General features: G+C 42.3%; 1 protein-coding gene across 1 annotated transcript in view; it reads left to right on the forward strand.

Moving 5' to 3' along the window:
- Positions 1-20,527, forward strand: part of vps35 (VPS35 retromer complex component) — a 41,539-nt gene that overhangs the window by 15,369 nt on the left and 5,643 nt on the right. The window contains exons 10-15 of the mRNA XM_053229520.1: positions 2,573-2,721; positions 4,894-5,101; positions 7,767-7,922; positions 12,073-12,195; positions 13,162-13,341; positions 14,694-14,933. Coding sequence (XP_053085495.1) covers positions 2,573-2,721; positions 4,894-5,101; positions 7,767-7,922; positions 12,073-12,195; positions 13,162-13,341; positions 14,694-14,933 — 1,056 coding nt within the window. The remainder of the gene's footprint in view (positions 1-2,572; positions 2,722-4,893; positions 5,102-7,766; positions 7,923-12,072; positions 12,196-13,161; positions 13,342-14,693; positions 14,934-20,527) is intronic.

A 20,527-nucleotide genomic window follows, 5' to 3' on the forward strand; every position in this document is an offset into this window, starting at 1 on the left:
CCTGCATGGCGAGGATCGAAATATCCAAATAAAAGCGAAACTTTTCAGGAACCCAGGAACTTTTTCAGAACCTTAGAAGCCTTTTCACGGACCCTGTAAGGGACCTATAAATATTCCAGAAAATGCTGAAACATACCAGTATCACACTTTTATGTTTTTAGTTATCAGGGCCTAAATAACAACTGGGTTGTCCTCACCAACTTCTATAAACAAATAACCTCGGATGACTACAAAAAAACACAACAGATTTCAATATGTCACACTATGATTCAATAACGTAGAACCACCTTTAGCAACAATAACGAAGTAAATGTTTTCTGTAGGAGTTTTTTTAGTCTCATTCATTGTTGTTTGAGGGCTTTGATTTATACACAGCTCTCTTAAGATCTCGCCACAGCATCTCAATGGGGTTGAGGTCTGGACTTTGACTTGGTCAGTCCAACACCTTCACGTTTGTCTTCTTTAACCATGACACAATTTCAGCCTAGCTTAAGCTGCTGGCCTCACATTTGTCTCAAGAATATTCTCACACAAAATGGAGTTCATTGTTGCCTCAGTGACTGTGAGTTTTCCAGGCCATGTGGCTGCAAAACAAGCCCAAATCATCCCTCCACCACCATGCTTGACAGCTGGTATGAGGTGTTTGTGGCAATACACTGTATTTGGTTTTTGCCAAAAATGGTGCTGTGTATGATGACCAAACATCCCCACCTTGGTCTCATCAGTCCAAAGGATATTGATCCAGAACTTCTGTGGTTTGTTCAGATGCATTTTTATTTCTCCTAGCCACCATTTCATTCAAATTGTTTGGAGATGGCCTTATAACCCGTCCTAGATTGATGAGCAGCAGCAATTGCTTCTTTGAGGTCATGGCTGATGTCCATTCTTCTTGGCATGAAACTGCCAAAAGTTCTGCTTTTGCAGAGGTAGTCACATTTCTTGAGATTAACTAATCTTGTGCATTGCATTAGTAACACCTAGGAGAAGGAAGAGTGTACTCATTTTCTTCCCCCACCTAGTTTTGAAAGTTGGTTAATCTTTTGGGAAAAACGACTACATATTGAAATCTGTTGTGTTTGTTTGTTTTTTTTTTTTTGGTCACTTGAGGTTATTTGTTTGTTTATAGAAGATGGTGAGGACCACAAAAGCGTTATTTAGGTGCTGATAAATAAAAACATAGAATTGAAGGAGGGTGTACTTTTTTTCCCCTTGATTTTATAGGAGTAGATTTTTTTTTACCCAGAAAATTTGCAGAAGGAATCCTTTTCCAGTAACTCTGAAACCTATTCAGAAACCCTATAAGGAGCCCAGGAGAACCTTTTCAGGGACCCATAAACATTTTTAGGAACCTATAATTTTTTTTCTTTGGAAAATCAGGAATCTTATAAGGAACATACAACCTTTTCAGGGATTCAGAAACCTTAGAAGTACCCTACACTTTTTCTGGAACCTTTTCAGGAACCAAGAAACATGAGAGCTTCCTAATGTACACCGATCAGCCATAACATTAAAACCACTGAGGGGTGACATGAATAACATTGATTGTCTCATTACAAAGGCACCTGTCAAGGGGTGGGATATATTCAGCAGCAAGTGAACGGTCTGTTCTTGAAGTTGATGTGTTGGAAGCAGGAAAAATGGGCAAGTGTAAGGATTAGAGAGACTTTGACAATGGCCAAATTGTGATGGCTAGACGACTGGGTCAGAGCGTCTCCAAAACAGCAGGTCTTGTGGGGTTTTCTCGGTATGCAGTGTTTAGTACCTATCAAAAGTGGTCCAAGGAAGGACAACCGGTGAATCACCGACAGGGTCACGGGCTCCTAAGGCTCACAGATGCACGTGAGGAGTGAAGGCGAGCCCGTCTAGTCCGATCCCACAGAAGAGCTTCTGTAGCACAAATTGCTGAAACAGTTAAAGCTGGCTCTGATAGAAAGGTGTCAGAACACACAGTGTATCGCAGCTTGCTGCGTATGGAGCTGTGTAGCCACAGACCTGTCAGAGTGCCCATGCCGACCCTGTCCACCACCCAAAGCTCCTACAATAGACACATGAGCATCAGAACTGGACCATGGAGCAATGGAAGAAGGTGGCCTGGTCTGATGAATCACGTTTTCTTTTACATCATGTGGAAGGCTGGGTGTGTGTGTGCGTTGCTCACCTGGGGAAGGGATGGCACCAGAGTGCACTACGGGAAGAAGGCAAGCCAGCAGAGGCAGTGTGATGCTCTGGACATCTGTGGAAACTGCTGGACAAACAACGATGCATGGAGGCTCCACCTTGCAACTTACAGGACTTAAAGGATCTGCTGCTAATGTCTTGGGGCCAGATACCACAGCACACCTTCAGAGGTCTTGTGGAGACCATGCCTCGAGAGGTCAGAGCTGTTTTGGTGGCACAAGAGGAACGTACACAATATTAGACAGGTGGTTTTAATGTTATGGCTGATGGGTGTAAGTACTAGGTATTTTATACTATGTATTTTAAACTCTGACTCCTGTTTGCACTAAATGACACATTACTGTCATAACAAATGGTTGTGTGTTGAGTTGTTTGTGTTGATTTGCTGTTTCAGTCTCGTCAGGACATGCCGTCGGAGGACGTTGTGTCTCTGCAGGTGTCCCTCATTAACTTGGCTATGAAATGCTACCCTGAGCGCGTTGACTACGTAGACAAGGTTCTCGAGAGCACCGTGGAGATCTTCAACAAACTCAACCTGGAACAGTGAGTAGAACAGAGGACACACCAATTTCAGACAAGGACCAAAGTCTAGAAAAATGAAAAGATCTTTTGTTTTGTTGTCCATGTTAAACGGTTTGTCAGTTCCCTTTGATTTTTTTTTTTTTTTTTTTTTCCTCCACGCTTAGCTTGTAGGACAGGCTGGGCATTTTTTCGGGCATTTTTTATTATTATTTTTTTTTGGTAACAAGATAACGATTTCTTGTCATCGATAGTGGAATATTTTCCAAATAATTATCTGAGAAGTGTGAGAAGCAGTTATGAAACCTTGTCTGAAAATATCACGGTATTAATCTAGCATTTAAAAAACACACTGGTGGTGAAGAAAACTAAAACTGTCTTTGCAACTGAAAAATAAAAAAAATCCAGAAGCAAACAAAAATTGATCTGTCTGTTTATAGGGTAAAATCTTGCGTAAAGGCTTAGCATTGTTCTGACAAAAATAGGTTTTTTTGGTCCCGTTAGTGTTGACGCAGTTTAGCGATCATAAAGCGATCGATACTTGGGGAAAAAAACGTACATAGTTTTCCATTTACCACAAATGTAGTGTAAAATGTGCTTCGTTAGTCTTGCGTACTTGTGCTAAAAGGCTACCACCTAAACAAAACTAAGTAGCTTTTGTTTTATATTTCGTGCTACTTTAATGCTAATTTTTTAAAAATCTTCGATCTTTTTCAAAAACCGAAAGTGCTGTTTTTGAACATTTTTGGACTGAAATTAAAAAATATAGTTAATTGACCTTAACGTTATATTTGTCTAAAGTTAGCTACGTCATACGTACAGTGATGTATTTTATTTAACTATAATGAACTCAAAACATTCTTTATTTCCATGAGACAAGGCAAGAGTGCTCCAGTGTGAGATTGATGTCGTTTAACGCAATCGTTTTCAAACCATTGCAGATTCGTTTGTTGAATGGCTCACTTTTAGTGTAGCACCTTTTGAGTGCTAACTCGCAGCATTGTATGTCGACGTTAACGTGGAGAAAATGCGTAAAGGTTGGAAGGTCTGGTGATATAAAATATTCGGAGTAAATCTCACTGGACAATTACAGCACGAAATCCCACAAGCCTAGCTCCAAGCTATCAAAAATACTATACCATAACTGGTGAAGTCTTGCATCTACCGTAAATACTGCAATTACAGGATATACATAAAGGGGAAAAATCTTTATTTTGATTAAAAAAATGTTTTGATGGTTAGTCATTAATTTCCTCTACATTTACCCTGTCAGATTTTTTTTTTTCTATTCATGTCAACACGCAGGTTATTTAAAGCAAAGAAAAAAAAAAGACTTCATTGTAATTGTAGAGCATGAGCGCTTTGTGCCACCCAGCCGGTGGCTTTTTAAAGAAAAGCCTCTCCATCCTGCTCGCCTTTAATTACAGGCAGAGAGGTTCACTCCCCACGCAGTCGCCGCTGGGTTTAAGGTCACCTCAGATTTGTAAAAGCCTTTTTTTTTTTTTTTTTTTTTTTTTTAGACCCTTTTTTTTTTTTTTTTATTTAAAGAATACTCATTTCAAGTTTCCGAAATGCCACACGCTGTAGAAAATACAGCAGCATGTTCCCTTTTCATGCGGTCATTGTTACCACTTTGCTTTAAAAAAAAAAAGCAGGTAAAGAGTGGTGGTTCAGAGTCATGCAGAGAAAGCGGCACTGAATGACTGCCACTTTGACAGGTTCTTATTTTTGTTCTTCAGAGTTCTGACAGAAATTAAACTCGGAAATAGTAGTCGAACAGTAACTTTTGTGCTGGAGGCTAGCTACGGGGCTGATACAGATAACAAGAAAGAAAAATGTATAGCTACCGGTTTAACATGGGCAAAAAGCACACTAATAATAGTTATACACACTCTTATGTATAAAAATGGACAATAGGGCTTAAATCACTTTCTTCCTTGGCACGTAGTTTGGTGTCACTTGGGTAGGGGGCGTGGCCTAAAGTTTGAAGGCGAAATAGCGCCATTTCAAAAGAGGTTCTAGGAACTAAAATGGTTCCTGGATCAACAACTCAAGAACTAAAATTGGCCCTGGTTCTTCCATGTTAACGTTGTATTAAAAAAAAAAAAAAAAAAAACTCCTTCAGTAGCGATGAAAAGATCTTTGTGAGTTTAGTGTTTTTTTGTATATTATATTAATCGCCATGTTGTTGTGCAGCATTGCGACGAGCAGCGCCGTATCGAAGGAGCTCACCAGGCTGCTGAAGATTCCCGTGGACACCTACAACAACATCCTGACGGTCCTTCAGCTCAAACACTTCCCGCTGCTCTTCGAGTACTTCGATTACGAGTCACGCAAGAGCATGAGCTGCTACGTGCTCAGCAACACGCTGGACTACAACACCACCATCGTGGCCCAGGAGCAGGTACAGAGACGGGAATGCAGCGGCTTGACCTTAACTGCCATTTTATAATCAATACCTACCACAGAGACCACATTGTAGATGTATAATTACTGACTCTTGCTATACAAATCTATTGGCACCCCTCTACCCAGTGCACCACTGAGCAGGTGATATTTGGATGATGATTTATTCTTGCAGCGGCTCAGATGCAGCAGGGTTGAAAGTAAAGATTGAGATTAACTGAAAAATCTCTATCTGACAGTGATGCTGTGGTCAGAAGCTCACCCTGATGAAGGCTAGAGGACGATAAACACACACAAATAATGAGCATTAGTGCATTTGCACATAATTAAAGGAACCAAAAAGCCAATTAACGCTCTTCGAAGGGTGTGTAAGGCTGAAAGTGACTTAAAAAACTCTTTTATTCATTAGTCAGTGCGTGTAGAAATCACAAAAATCACCCGAGCATGAAAAACACTGAGCTGGAGCTGAATAATTGCTGACATAAGTATATGAATATCTTTTGTGTATCACATCCTGAGTTTATTTTCTCTTTCTGTTTGTTGATCCGAATCTCCAGAACACGTGGCATTTCGGCAGCGCTACGGTTCTGTCCTTTGGCTCGGGTTAGAGAGCGAATGCAGCAACCCAAAACACACGGCACGTTTGATTCGAGATTGTTGTGTTCTCGTCTCGCACTGAGGTGGAGAACACGCCAGGGTTCCGTTGTCAGCAGATCCTTTAAAAATGTGTTGGGAGAAAAATGAATAAATATAAATAAATGAATAAAGTGCAGGAAGTGTTAGAGAGCAGCTCTAGCTGTCTTTTGTTTTCCTCTTGTCGTGCCCCAGTGTTCAGAAAACGTTTGCGTCACCGGCCGCCACACACGTCGCAGGAAGACACTCTGTTATTTGCTTGCCAGTAGATCAAGACGTCTATTTTGGTCATTTGAACAGCGCAGATACTCAACAGACAGGATAAGAAGGTCCTTGAATTCCCGTGGGCTGATGATGACTTTACAAAACCTCGACACAACTCAGTTGCCTTATAAATAAAGCAGGCTGTGTTGCCTCTCTGAGGTCTTCATTTGCTTGATTCATTTGTAGATAATTTGCCCTAAGTTCAGAGGAATCTTTGTAGCTCCAGGCTGCATTAACCCCAGCCCACGTTATTAGCCTCTTCAGTGCGTGTGTGTGTGTGCGTGTGTGTGTGTGTGTGTGCGGTATAATAATTGGTGGTGGAGGATGAGATCTAGCTTTTTAAACTTTTTTTTAAAGCAGTTTGACGCTAGCTTGTTATTTTGCACCTGCTCAGCGTCACGCTGGTGAACGTGTTTGTGGTCTTGGGCGACCACAACTAAACCAACGCTGCGTTGTGGCATTTTAAACACTGCTTCATTCATTCGTGCTTCTGCATGTGCTGCGGTTTTCTCCAGAGCTGTATTGCGGTGCTGGTTATAAAAGCTGGTCAGGTAGAGAAAAAGTCAATAAGTGCTGAGATGTGACGCGCTTGCGCTCTCTCTTTCTCTTTCTCTCTCTTTCCCTCCCCGAGGCTTCATTACAGGCACGGACGTATTGATTTCACTCCATTCCTTTAATGAGGGGCCTGCCATGTTTTTTTTTTTTTTCGAATGTCTGTTCCCAAACACGCGGTGACTCGGGCGGCTGTTGGAGTGGCAGCGGGGGGAAAACCGTTTAAACTTGTTTGTTCTAGATGAAGTGGCTCGATATTTGAAATGCTGTATCTGAGTTAGGTGGGGCGGGTATACGGAGGAAAAAAGGGACATCTTATTAGTTTATAAAGTTCTTGGTTTGGTTTTATTTGCTTTTCGTGTAGAATTCAGGAGAGCGTGTAATGATGTTGTCAACATGGTTATTAAAGTTTATTAGCTGTGATGGGTTTATCAGAGAAGTTTCACTGAGCAGCAACATGCACTCGCTCCCTGTGGACCACATTATAGATGGTCCATTCTGCTTTCTGTCTGTCTCTCTCTATCTGTCTCTCTGTGTCTTGGAGGCTGTCTTTCTGTCTCTTATTTGTCTGCATCTTTGTGTATTTGTCTGTCTCTCTCTCTCTATTTCTCCACATGTCTCTGTGTGTCTGTGTCTCTTCAAGCTGTCTGTCTGTGTATCTGTCTGCCTGTCTGTTGTAGTCGGTGGTTCTGTCTGTTTCTCTCTCTGTCTGTCTGTCTGTCTGTCTGACTCTTTGCATATGTCTGTCTGTTTCAGTCTATCTTTCTCTCGATCTGTCTTTTTCCTCTCTGTCTCTCTCTCTAGCTGTCTGTCTGTTTCTTTCTCTCTGTCTGCCTGTACCTGTCTGTGTCTAGTAAGCTAGTCTAGTAATCTATTTTTTTTTTCTGTCTCTCAAGGTGTCTCTGTCCCTTTGTCTTTGTCTGTCTGTATCTCTAAAGCTGTTTCTGTCTCTGTCTTTCGGTCTACCTGTCTGACTCTCTGTATGTTTATCACTTTGTATGTATCTCTCAGTCTGCCTAACTCTGTGTCCCTCTGTCTTTCTTTCTCTTTCTGTCTCTGTTCGTCTGTCTCTCAATCTGGTTGCCTCTGTCTCTTTTTCCATGTCTGTCTCGCTCTCTTCCCTCTCTCTCTCTCTCTGTCTCTCTTTCTCTCAGTCTCTCTCTGCTCTGTCTTTATTGCTAATTGTGTGTGTGTGTGTGTGTGTTTCTTTGCAGGTGGATGCGATCCTGAACCTGGTGTCCACACTGATCCAGGACCAGCCAGATCAGCCTGCAGAGGATCCCGACCCAGAGGACTTTGCAGAGGAGCAGAGTTTAGTGGGCCGCTTCATCCACCTGCTGCATTCCGACGATCCGGACCAACAGTACCTGGTGTGTAGTGCTCTCACTGTACTCGTATAAATCTCTACAGTACCTGGTGTGTAGTACTCTCACTGTACTCGTATAAATCTCTACAGTACCTGGTGTGTAGTACTCTCACTGTACTCGTATAAATCTCTACAGTACCTGGTGTGTAGTACTCTCACTGTACTCGTATAAATCTCTACAGTACCTGGTGTGTAGTACTCTCACTGTACTCGTATAAATCTCTACAGTACCTGGTGTGTAGTACACTCACTGTACTCGTATAAATCTCTACAGTACCTGGTGTGTAGTACTCTCACTGTACTCTTATACATCACTACAGTACCTGGTGTGTAGTACTCTCACTGTACTCGTATAAATCACTACAGTACCTGGTGTGTAGTACTCTCATTGTACTCTTATACATCACTACAGTACCTGGTGTGTAGTACTCTCACTGTACTCGTATAAATCTCTAGAGTACCTGGTGTGTAGTGCTCTCACTGTACTCGTATAAATCTCTACAGTACCTGGTGTGTAGTACTCTCACTGTACTCTTATACATCACTACAGTACCTGGTGTGTAGTACTCTCACTGTACTCTTATACATCACTACAGTACCTGGTGTGTAGTACTCTCACTGTACTCGTATACATCACTACAGTACCTGGTGTGTAGTGCTCTCACTGTACTCTTATACATCACTACAGAACCTGGTGTGTAGTACTCTCACTGTACTCGTATAAATCTCTACAGTACCTGGTGTGTAGTACTCTCACTGTACTCTTATACATCTCTACAGTACCTGGTGTGTAGTGCTCTCACTGTACTCGTATAAATCTCTACAGTACCTGGTGTGTAGTACTCTCACTGTACTCTTATAAATCTCTACAGTACCTGGTGTGTAGTACTCTCACTGTACTCTTATACATCACTACAGTACCTGGTGTGTAGTACTCTCACTGTACTCGTATAAATCACTACAGTACCTGGTGTGTAGTACTCTCACTGTACTCGTATAAATCACTACAGTACCTGGTGTGTAGTGCTCTCACTGTACTCTTATACATCACTACAGTACCTGGTGTGTAGTACTCTCACTGTACTCGTATAAATCTCTACAGTACCTGGTGTGTAGTACTCTCACTGTACTCTTATAAATCTCTACAGTACCTGGTGTGTAGTACTCTCACTGTACTCGTATAAATCTCTACAGTACCTGGTGTGTAGTGCTCTCACTGTACTCGTATAAATCTCTACAGTACCTGGTGTGTAGTACTCTCACTGTACTCTTATAAATCTCTACAGTACCTGGTGTGTAGTACTCTCACTGTACTCTTATACATCACTACAGTACCTGGTGTGTAGTACTCTCACTGTACTCGTATAAATCTCTACAGTACCTGGTGTGTAGTACTCTCACTGTACTCTTATAAATCTCTACAGTACCTGGTGTGTAGTACTCTCACTGTACTCTTATACATCTCTACAGTACCTGGTGTGTAGTGCTCTCACTGTACTCGTATAAATCTCTACAGTACCTGGTGTGTAGTACTCTCACTGTACTCATATAAATCTCTACAGTACCTGGTGTGTAGTGCTCTCACTGTACTCGTATAAATCTCTACAGTACCTGGTGTGTAGTACTCTCACTGTACTCGTATAAATCTCTAGAGTACCTGGTGTGTAGTACTCTCACTGTACTCGTATAAATCACTACAGTACCTGGTGTGTAGTGCTCTCACTGTACTCTTATACATCACTACAGTACCTGGTGTGTAGTACTCTCACTGTACTCGTATAAATCACTACAGTACCTGGTGTGTAGTACTCTCACTGTACTCTTATACATCACTACAGTACCTGGTGTGTAGTACTCTCACTGTACTCGTATACATCACTACAGAACCTGGTGTGTAGTACTCTCACTGTACTCGTATAAATCTCTACAGTACCTGGTGTGTAGTGCTCTCACTGTACTCGTATAAATCTCTAGAGTACCTGGTGTGTAGTACTCTCACTGTACTCTTATAAATCTCTACAGTACCTGGTGTGTAGTGCTCTCACTGTACTCGTATACATCACTACAGAACCTGGTGTGTAGTGCTCTCACTGTACTCGTATAAATCTCTAGAGTACCTGGTGTGTAGTACTCTCACTGTACTCGTATAAATCTCTACAGTACCTGGTGTGTAGTACTCTCACTGTACTCGTATAAATCTCTACAGTACCTGGTGTGTAGTACTCTCACTGTACTCGTATACATCTCTACAGTACCTGGTGTGTAGTACTCTCACTGTACTCTTATACATCTCTACAGTACCTGGTGTGTAGTACTCTCACTGTACTCTTACACATTACTGCAGTACCTGGTGTGTAGTACTCTCACTGTACTCGTATAAATCTCTACAGTACCTGGTGTGTAGTGCTCTCACTGTACTCGTATAAATCTCTAGAGTACCTGGTGTGTAGTGCTCTCACTGTACTCTTATACATCTCTACAGTACCTGGTGTGTAGTACTCTCACTGTACTCTTATAAATCTCTACAGTACCTGGTGTGTAGTACTCTCACTGTACTCGTATAAATCTCTACAGTACCTGGTGTGTAGTGCTCTCACTGTACTCGTATAAATCTCTACAGTACCTGGTGTGTAGTGCTCTCACTGTACTCGTATAAATCTCTACAGTACCTGGTGTGTAGTGCTCTCACTGTACTCGTATAAATCTCTACAGTACCTGGTGTGTAGTACTCTCACTGTACTCTTATAAATCTCTACAGTACCTGGTGTGTAGTGCTCTCACTGTACTCGTATAAATCTCTAGAGTACCTGGTGTGTAGTACTCTCACTGTACTCTTATAAATCTCTACAGTACCTGGTGTGTAGTACTCTCACTGTACTCTTATAAATCTCTACAGTACCTGGTGTGTAGTACTCTCACTGTACTCTTATAAATCTCTACAGTACCTGGTGTGTAGTACTCTCACTGTACTCGTATAAATCACTACAGTACCTGGTGTGTAGTACTCTCACTGTACTCTTATAAATCTCTACAGTACCTGGTGTGTAGTACTCTCACTGTACTCGTATAAATCACTACAGTACCTGGTGTGTAGTGCTCTCACTGTACTCGTATAAATCTCTAGAGTACCTGGTGTGTAGTACTCTCACTGTACTCTTATAAATCTCTACAGTACCTGGTGTGTAGTGCTCTCACTGTACTCGTATAAATCTCTACAGTACCTGGTGTGTAGTACTCTCACTGTACTCGTATAAATCTCTACAGTACCTGGTGTGTAGTGCTCTCACTGTACTCGTATAAATCTCTAGAGTACCTGGTGTGTAGTGCTCTCACTGTACTCGTATAAATCTCTAGAGTACCTGGTGTGTAGTACTCTCACTGTACTCTTATACATCACTACAGTACCTGGTGTGTAGTACTCTCACTGTACTCTTATAAAGCTCTACAGTACCTGGTGTGTAGTACTTTCTTGTTTTTCTTTCTGTAAATTCTATCTTGTATTCACGCCTCTCCATGCTAGTTCAGTGATTTCTTCGATCGTGTTTTAAATCTCTCCTGAATCTGGACTCAACGCTGTTTATTCTCCACACAGATCATTTTGCAGGTCGTCTTTGTGACATTGTCTGAAAACCCTTGCGCTATGTGCAATTAAAGTTAGTGATTAGAAGACAGCAGGTGAACTATTAAACCTATTAAAGTAGCAAATAGAAACCATTTATTGTAATTATTTTAAATTGCGATATGAATAATTTAAGGAGGATCTCAATAAAGCTCCTAAATGACCTGAACTTGATTAATGACCGTTTGTTCTTTATGTGAATGTTACTCTGTGAGGAGCTGAAAGTTATACAAAATGGCTTTTATTTATTTATTCATTTATTTATTTATTTATTTTTAATTAGCTAAGGTGCTTCAATGTCTCTCTCTCTCTCTGTCTCCCTCCCTCTCCCTCTCTCTCTCTCTCAAATCCGCTTAAGTAAAACACCATGAAACACATCATATATGCCGTTTTAACAGAACGCTCCAAATTGTCTTAATGAGTCTCTAATGAATATGGAATCTGTTGAACCTACAGAAGACGTCTCGCTGTTACGGGGTGATGAATTATTCAAACACGCCCCACAGTTTCTCATCCTAATTTGTGCCTCCTACAGATTTTAAACACAGCCAGGAAGCACTTCGGAGCCGGGGGTAATCAGAGGATCCGCTACACGCTGCCTCCGCTGGTGTTCGCCGCCTATCAGCTGGCCTTCCGCTACAAAGACAACGCCTCCTCGGTACATCTCCATTTCACACCTCTCTCCACACACACACACACACACACACACACACACACTCGGACGGAAGTAAAATCACAGTGGTCTGTGTGTGTGTGTTTCTCTGTTTTCCAGCCTGAATTATCTTCAGAATACAGAGTGGCTGTGTGATCATTTTAGTCCTGACAAAAAGCAAAAAAAAAAGCTGCTTTTATTAAATTATTTTTTTTAAAAATGATTCTTAATTTGTTTGGTTCCTTATTAAAGCAATTTTGCCATGAAGAGAAAATTTTGAAATATATTTCTTTGTGGATGGATGGAATGGATGCTCTCGCTTTCGTTTTACTCTTTTTTCATTCTTTCCTTCTATTTTTTTTTTTTCTGTTTCTGATGTTTCTTTTGTTTCTTTATTTTTTTTGATGGATGGATGGGTGTTCTTGCCTTCTTTCTTCTTTTTTTTCTGATTTATTTTCTTTCTTTCTTCTGTTTCCTTGATTGTTTATCTTTCTTTCTTGATGAATGGATGAAATGGATGTTCTTGCCTTCTCTCCTCTTCTTTCCTTATTCTCTTTCTTTCTTTTTTTTAAATTTTTACAAGAACAAAATCTCCACGTTGTTGCTCTGTATGGAGCTGCAGTGACAGAGTAGCAAATAACAGAGGTGTGAGTGTGTGTTCTGGGTTTCATGTTCCTCTTGCCTCAGGCATTCGCCTCAGGAGTCAGCAGGTGTAGCGCTGACTGACTGACAATGAGCGAGCGATTAGACCAAAATACGTTTCACAAACGTCATCAGCCCCAATCCGGAGATAAATTTTCCCTCTTGTCTTGTCCCAGTTTTCATGAGTTGTAGTCATCAGAGAACCATGTGGAATTGATTTATTTATTTTTTAAAATCAGTTCGTCATTACATGTCATTTATTTCCCCCTCGTGTGACTCATCAGTTCTCTGAATCCGTAATCTTGTCTCTTTTTGTCCTCTCACCTGCAGGACGATAAGTGGGAGAAGAAGTGCCAGAAGATCTTCTCCTTCGCCCATCAGACCATCAGCGCGCTGATAAAGGCCGAGCTGGCAGAGCTGCCGCTGCGTCTCTTCCTGCAGGGGGCGCTCGCCGCCGGAGAGATCGGCTTCGAGAACCACGAGACCGTCGCCTACGAGTTCATGTCTCAGGTACCGGAGCGGCGTCTGCAGTGTGTCTTCAGGCTGAGAGACGGGGGGTTAGAAAAAGAAATAATGCAGCAGCGGCTCACAGTGAGACGCTCAGGGACAGGGGGAGGTGAAAAGTGGACACGTGTGTACTGTCCTCACTGAACAGCGGGAGAAGTTCTCCAGAAAAAAACAAAAAACACTTTTAAAGAAAGTTTTCAGCATGAAACCGAGCGCTGCAACTGAATGTTCCTATTAGTCATACACTACATCTGTCTGTCTCTCTGTCTGTCTGTCTGTCTGCTTGTGTGTGTCTGTCTCTTCTGCATGTCACTCTGTCTATTTATCTATCTGTCTATCACACTGTTTTTCTGTCTTGCTCCCTCTATCTGTACCCCTCTTTTTCTTTTTTGGCTCCCTTCGTTTTTTTTTGCTCTGTCATTGCCTCTGGCTCACTTTCTGTGTTGGTCTTCATCCCCACCCCGGTCTCACTTTCTCTCTCCCTCTCTCCTGCACTCTCTCTCTCTCTCCCTCTCTCTCCCCGTCTCACTCCTTCTCTCTCTCCCCTGTCTCTCTCTCTCCCCTGTCTCACTCCCTCTCTCTCACTCACTCTCTCTCCCCTGTCTCTCTCTCTCCCCTGTTTCACTCCCTCTCTCTCACTCACTCTCTCTCCCCTGTCTCTCTCTCTCCCCTGTTTCACTCCCTCTCTCTCACTCACTCTCTCTCCCCTGTCTCTCTCTCTCCCCTGTTTCACTCCCTCTCTCTCACTCACTCACTCACTCTCTCTCCCCTGTCTCTCTCTCTCCCCTGTCTCACTCCCTCTCTCTCACTCACTCTCTCTCACTCACTCTCTCTCCCCTGTCTCTCTCTCTCCCCTGTCTCACTCCCTCTCTCTCACTCACTCACTCTCTCTCCCCTGTCTCTCTCTCTCCCCTGTCTCACTCCCTCTCTCTCACTCACTCACTCTCTCTCCCCTGTCTCTCTCTCTCTCCCCTGTCTCACTCCCTCTCTCTCACTCACTCACTCTCCCCTGTCTCTCTCTCTCCCCTGTCTCACTCACTCTCTCTCACTCACTCTCTCTCCCCTGTCTCTCTCTCTCCCCTGTCTCACTCCCTCTCTCTCACTCACTCTCTCTCCCCTGTCTCTCTCTCTCCCCTGTTTCACTCCCTCTCTCTCACTCACTCACTCACTCACTCTCTCTCCCCTGTCTCTCTCTCTCCCCTGTTTCACTCCCTCTCTCTCACTCACTCTCTCTCCCCTGTCTCTCTCTCTCCCCTGTTTCACTCCCTCTCTCTCACTCACTCTCTCTCTCTCTCCCCTGTCTCTCTCTCTCCCCTGTCTCACTCCCTCTCTCCTCTCGTCTGTCTCTCTCTCAGGCGTTCTCTCTGTATGAGGATGAGATCAGTGACTCTAAGGCCCAGCTTGCAGCCATCACGCTGATCATCGGCACGTTCGAGCGCATGCGCTGTTTCAGCGAGGAGAACCACGAGCCTCTGAGAACCCAGTGCGCTCTCGCTGCATCCAAACTGCTGAAGAAACCCGACCAGTGCCGCGCCGTCAGCATCTGCGCTCACCTCTTCTGGTCCGGACGCAACACCGACAAGAATGGAGATGAGGTGGGTGTGCCTGTGGGTGTGCCTGTGGGTGTGCCTGTGGGTGTGCCTGAGGGTGTGCCTGAGGGTGTGCCTGAGGGTGTGCCTGAGGGTGTGTCTGAGGGTGTGTCTGAGGGTGGGCCTGTGGGTGTTCCTGTGGGTGTTCCTGTGGGTGTTCCTGTGGGTGGGCCTGTGGGTGTTCCTGTGGGTGTTCCTGTGGGTGTTCCTGTGGGTGGGCCTGTGGGTGTTCCTGTGGGTGTTCCTGTGGGTGTGCCTGTGGGTGTGCCTGTGGGTGTGCCTGTGGGTGGGCCTGTGGGTGGGCCTGCCCTCTATGTACTAGAGTTTTAAGCGTGGGGATGTACAGAGCACGAGAGATGATCAGTGCCGAGATAAACCACGAGTAAAGAAACACGACTCTGGAGAAAGAGAGGGAGAGACTCTGTCGTGTTTCTTTACCCATCTTTCTCTGGTTATCTCAGTTACCATAGCTGCGTTTTTTCCTTTCTTTAAGACGTCCTCGGTCGTGTAGTGTTCACTTGGTTCTTGCTGAAGGTTGAAACGCTGCACTGTATTACAGGGGCAGAGAGACGGGCCAGAAATACCACATCAGATTTACTTCTACTGCAGAGTTCTAACGAAGTGACAGAAACCTGTGTGTCTGTCTGTCTGTCTGTCTGTCAGATTCTCTATCAGTCTGTCTATCTATTTATCTGTCTGTTGGTCTGTCTAAGTCTGAGTAGTGTACATTTATCTGTCTATCTGTCTTTAAGTATGTGTCTATTTATATATCTGTCTGTCTGTCTGTCAGATTCTGACTGTCTTTCTGTCAGATCTGTCAATATGTCTGTCTGATTATCCATCTGATTCTCTATCTGTGTATTTGTCTGTTTGTATATCTGTCTGCTTATCTCGATCTGTTCATCTGTATACCCATCCTATTCTTCTTCTTCTTCTTTTTGTTATATAACAATCTGAAAAGGAAGAGGAGTGGAAAATAGACTATTTTTTAAATTTACTTTTACATGTAAAATTAGCTTCCAGGGTGGTACAGTGAGAAGCCAGTGAGTGGGGCGGGCCAAAATAACAATATGACGTCCATATCATGATAAATGATCTCCTAATGTGCTTTTCTGAGAACATGAGTGGTGTTAGTAGGTGTTTCTGTTGACAGACTCGATCTGCTTTTGCACACTTTCCATCACTTGTTCAGCATTGTGTCCATGGTTAAAAATGATCACTGGAAGTTCTGTTTTTTAAATAAATAAGTGAAGACTAGGCAGGAATCTTAATAAATAAACAAGACATATTAATAAATAAACTGTAGCATTAAATCCAAGAGAAGAGATGAGGATGGAGTTGTGGTAATATACGTAGCAGACTGTAGTAGTGTGTGAGCGTGTCAGAGAGCGAATTGCAGCAGCAGCACTTCCTGTTCTCACTTACAGCAGGAGTGGAGTGGATTCTGCCCCGAGGACAGGTTTGGAGAAGGAAACATCCCACGAGCTCAAATTAGGCTCTAAAAATGGCACGCAGACAGAGGAGACAGCGGAGCGACTGCAGCCGTGTCTCAAACTCGGCGTCTGATTAATGCATGTAGTGCAGATACGATAAGCAGTGTGCTATAAAAATATGAAATATTGTGAAAATCGGCTTCTTCCTGTATTCCGGGGGTTTTTAAACAGTAAGAATTTGCGACACAGGGCGGTTTGTTTAGGGTGAAGGTCACAAAAATGCTCTTTGTTTATATACAGCGTTTAAAAGAGAGATGAATTTAAATACTTTTCTGTGATTGGCTGAAATTACCCTGCAGTAAAGGTGAGACATGGGTTACCATGGCTACCACACACTGTTCAAAATACGCAGCTACGCAAAATAATCGACGACAGGGTGGTGTGATGAAGCGTGTTGAAGTTGATTATTTTCCAATAACAGCATGGAATGAAGTGTTTATTCCTCTTAATATCACAACAATTTGTCAGATAGCAAGTTAGCACCTGTCATTACTCACGCTATGAACAGTCGTTCGCTCGCCAGCCTAAAAAACGCAGTTACTGAGCAACCGTAAAGCAACCGTAAAACTCCTCTGGCCTTGAAGATGTCGGGGGAAAAAAGTTTACCTCTGACTGTTACAAAGCACTGACACTGGAGACTCCTTCCATAAACGTTAAATAAATGTCTCCGTACGGAAAACTTCAGCATATCAATAACGATTATGCACTTTTTTTTTCATTCGTTTATTATTAGTGGAGCGTCTGCCGTACAAGTCCCTGTGAACGAGATGTTACTATAGAAACCATAACGTATTAGAATTTATATAAACCTGCACTTCTGTCAGAGCTGCTGTTACAGAAAATTAATCAACACCTTCTGACCAATCACAATCCAGCAGCACTGTGGTATAAATAACTATTGCAATGAGAATGTCTGAGATGATAGTGTTTGTACTCGGTCGGGGAAGGGGCGGAGCCATCAGAGGACCGTGTGATTTATTGATTGATTTTCTTTTTTTTTTTTTTTTTTTTTTTAGCATGGAAGGAAATTATGAGCAAAAAGTTGAAACCAGCCATTTTGGCTTATGAAATGAATAGTTGTTCCTGTGGAGGTTATTCTGCTGGTACCACCCTGTAAGATTTTGTTTAATATGTTTGTTTATTTATTTATTTGTTTATTTATTTATTGTTACTGCTTTACAAAAATCCCGGTATTGGATAGTTAATTAGAAAGTGTGTGGTGAACGATTTGAGACGCGTGTAGTGATAGTGCACGATTTGATAGTGCTTGCAGAATTTTCAGAAATGTTTGGTTTCTGAAACATCGAGGGAACATTTCAAACATCTCCAGGATCTAAAACGCTGATTAATAATAATAATGATGCTGTATTCTGAACGTGCTTGAGGTTCTTTAGATAGCTCAGCGCTCCTCAGCGCAGGGTCTCATGCTTGCAGCACGAAATCAAAGTTCCTGCTACGTGTTTACCCAGAGGTGCTGACAAAATTAGAGAGTAATTAGCAATTTATTTATTTATAGAGAGGTGTGAATGGAATAAAACACGCTCTGGGGTGAAGCATTAATTAAAGCTGAAAACATGGAAATGACATGCGTGAACTTTAGAGTACGCCAGTCAGAGTTTTCAGTGCGCTGTCTACAGTACGCTGTCTCATTTAAGGGAATATAGTAGTAATACCCATCCATCCGTCCATCCATCCCTCCATCCATCCATTCTCTGTCCCGCTTATCCTACACAGGGTCGCAGGGAGCCTGGAGCGTATCCCAGGGGACTCGTGGCACTGGATGGGGTGCCAACCCATTGCAGGACACAATCACACACACTCACACACCCATTCATACACTACAGACAATTTGGAAATGCCAGTCAGCCTACAACACACGTCTTTGGACTGGAGGAGGAAACCCGGAGGTGGAATTCGAACCCTCAACCCCGGAGTTGTGAGGCAGAGTGCTAACCACTAAGCCACCCTGCTACATTAGTAGTAATACAGTATATTCTAATAAATTAATTAAATGTAATTAGAATTACTAATAGGATTAAACTGGATTTAGTAAGTAACTGAGAACTGCTGCACTCTGCAAATCTGGGATTAGAAGCCATTTTATTTGTAAACCGGATAGAAGGAACGTATAAAAGAACGGTTGATATCCTTCTTCTGTGCATTGTGATTTGTTGCTTGCAGAATTGTAGGAAAAAAATACTTTAATTTGTCTTTTTATATACAGTTTATATCTGGAATGTAAAGGATGTAGGGTGGTCAGGGCTTGGGGTTGCAGAAAAATCGTAATGTCCGTTTGGGGTCTTTTGCGGAAAAAGTTTGAGAAGCACCTGAGCTGACGTTATAAAGAACGAGCCTAGTAGCGTAAGTGCAAGAACACACGCTTGTGTGCTTTTCATGGCCACTGTTTAAACAGAGGAAGTGTAAACTGAGCTAAATAAAATGTCCAGTAATTGATTAATACTAACATTCTCCTACTTGAGAAAACATTCTCGTCCTGCGGCTGTTTTTTCCCGTCTATTTGGAGTTCATTTGCACCTGTTCTAATAAAAATACTAAATCAGTTTGATTTTTTCGGCTGTTGAACAAAGGGAAAAATTGTATTGTGTAGCAGAAGATAAAATGAATCCTGGTTCATTAGGGACGGTTGTATAGCACACGGTGTGATATATTCTGCTAGTGTGTTTAGACGGAAGTGTGTGATATGTAGGGAAACATGGATTTGGATTAGACCGACAGAGCTGTGAGCCTGTGAGCTTCCGGAGCAGCTACTGCATATTAACGTGGAGATGAATGTCAGAAATGTCACGACTTTCTCCTTTTTTTTTTTTTTCCCCCATTTGTACAATATTCAGTTTGATTTGCCATCGAGATTAATCCGGAGAGACGGATCAGTTTGACGTCATGTGTGTAATCTGATTTGATTAATCTTTTCGTGTTGAAGCGAAGGTATTGCTTGCTGCACAGGCTTCGTCCCATCATGCATGGATTTCTCTGTTCATTTGCATTTCCTAACATTCAGGAGGCTAGTGCTAATCAAGCAGATACGCCGTAGTGTAGTAGAGCTGCGAGAAACGACCTTCTGAAATTCCCTCTAGAATAACAAAGCACTGCAGCACTTAATCAAGAAAAAGCACTTAACATTTTTAAAGAGTTGTGAGTGTTTACAGACTTTCACTTCTCAAGATTTTGTAATTTTACAGATTAATATGCAGTCACTGAGTCAGGAGGTGTAGCTACACGCATCTTATTCCTTTTTCACGGGGAGGTGAAGCATCTCTGGGATTTTAGCCCTGTCTGAATTGGTTATGTCTGGATTTTATTGTATTTTTTTAATGGATTGCACATGCACACCTCTGGAAAGATTACTCTGTATCTTATGGAGCGTTAGTTGATTAGTTCATTGACACGTCAGTAAAGATTGCGTTATATGCTCTAGCAAACGTTTTCAGTATAAAGCTGTAGTGTAAGGAAGCGTTCGCTCTTTTCCTGCTGTCTCTAAAAAGAAAGTTTAAAATGCACAACAGTAAAATATAGAGGCATGATTTATTCGTTGATCGTTTATCCTGCACAAAACGATCATAATTTGAAAAAAGTTAACATCTGGTTCGTTTTGCGAGTGAGAAACCGTAGTCATAATATAAACCAAAGAGACCAGACAGCAGGAGAAGCTTGATGATGATGTAATATTGGTGTTGAGCTGAGTAATGCAGGAATAATCAACAAAATATCGCTGAGCTTTTTAATGTACCTTCATTATTCCAAACAAAGTGTCCAGGTGGTGATGAAGGACACAATTATCTGAAACGTTCTCATATCTAACATCTTTAGCTATAGGTACGAAGAAGCTGTTATAATGTTAATATACAGTGTATATCATGTTTATTTATGAAGCTAGCGGTATACAAAGTTCAAAAGGCTAGCACAGAGCTGAATATGGACAGAGTACAAAAGCTAGCATACCACAGGAGCTAAAGTTGTGAGTGAGGAACTGAAGAAACGTCAGAACACACACACCTTAGGATTGTTTCGAGGAATCATTCGAGCCAACCGTTTGGATTTGTCTTAAATAATTTGCATCATGATGAGAAAATCTCAATTCAGACGTCA

This window comes from Pangasianodon hypophthalmus, chromosome 25 (assembly GCF_027358585.1).
Source record: "Pangasianodon hypophthalmus isolate fPanHyp1 chromosome 25, fPanHyp1.pri, whole genome shotgun sequence".
NCBI classification, from domain to species: Eukaryota; Metazoa; Chordata; class Actinopteri; order Siluriformes; family Pangasiidae; genus Pangasianodon; species Pangasianodon hypophthalmus.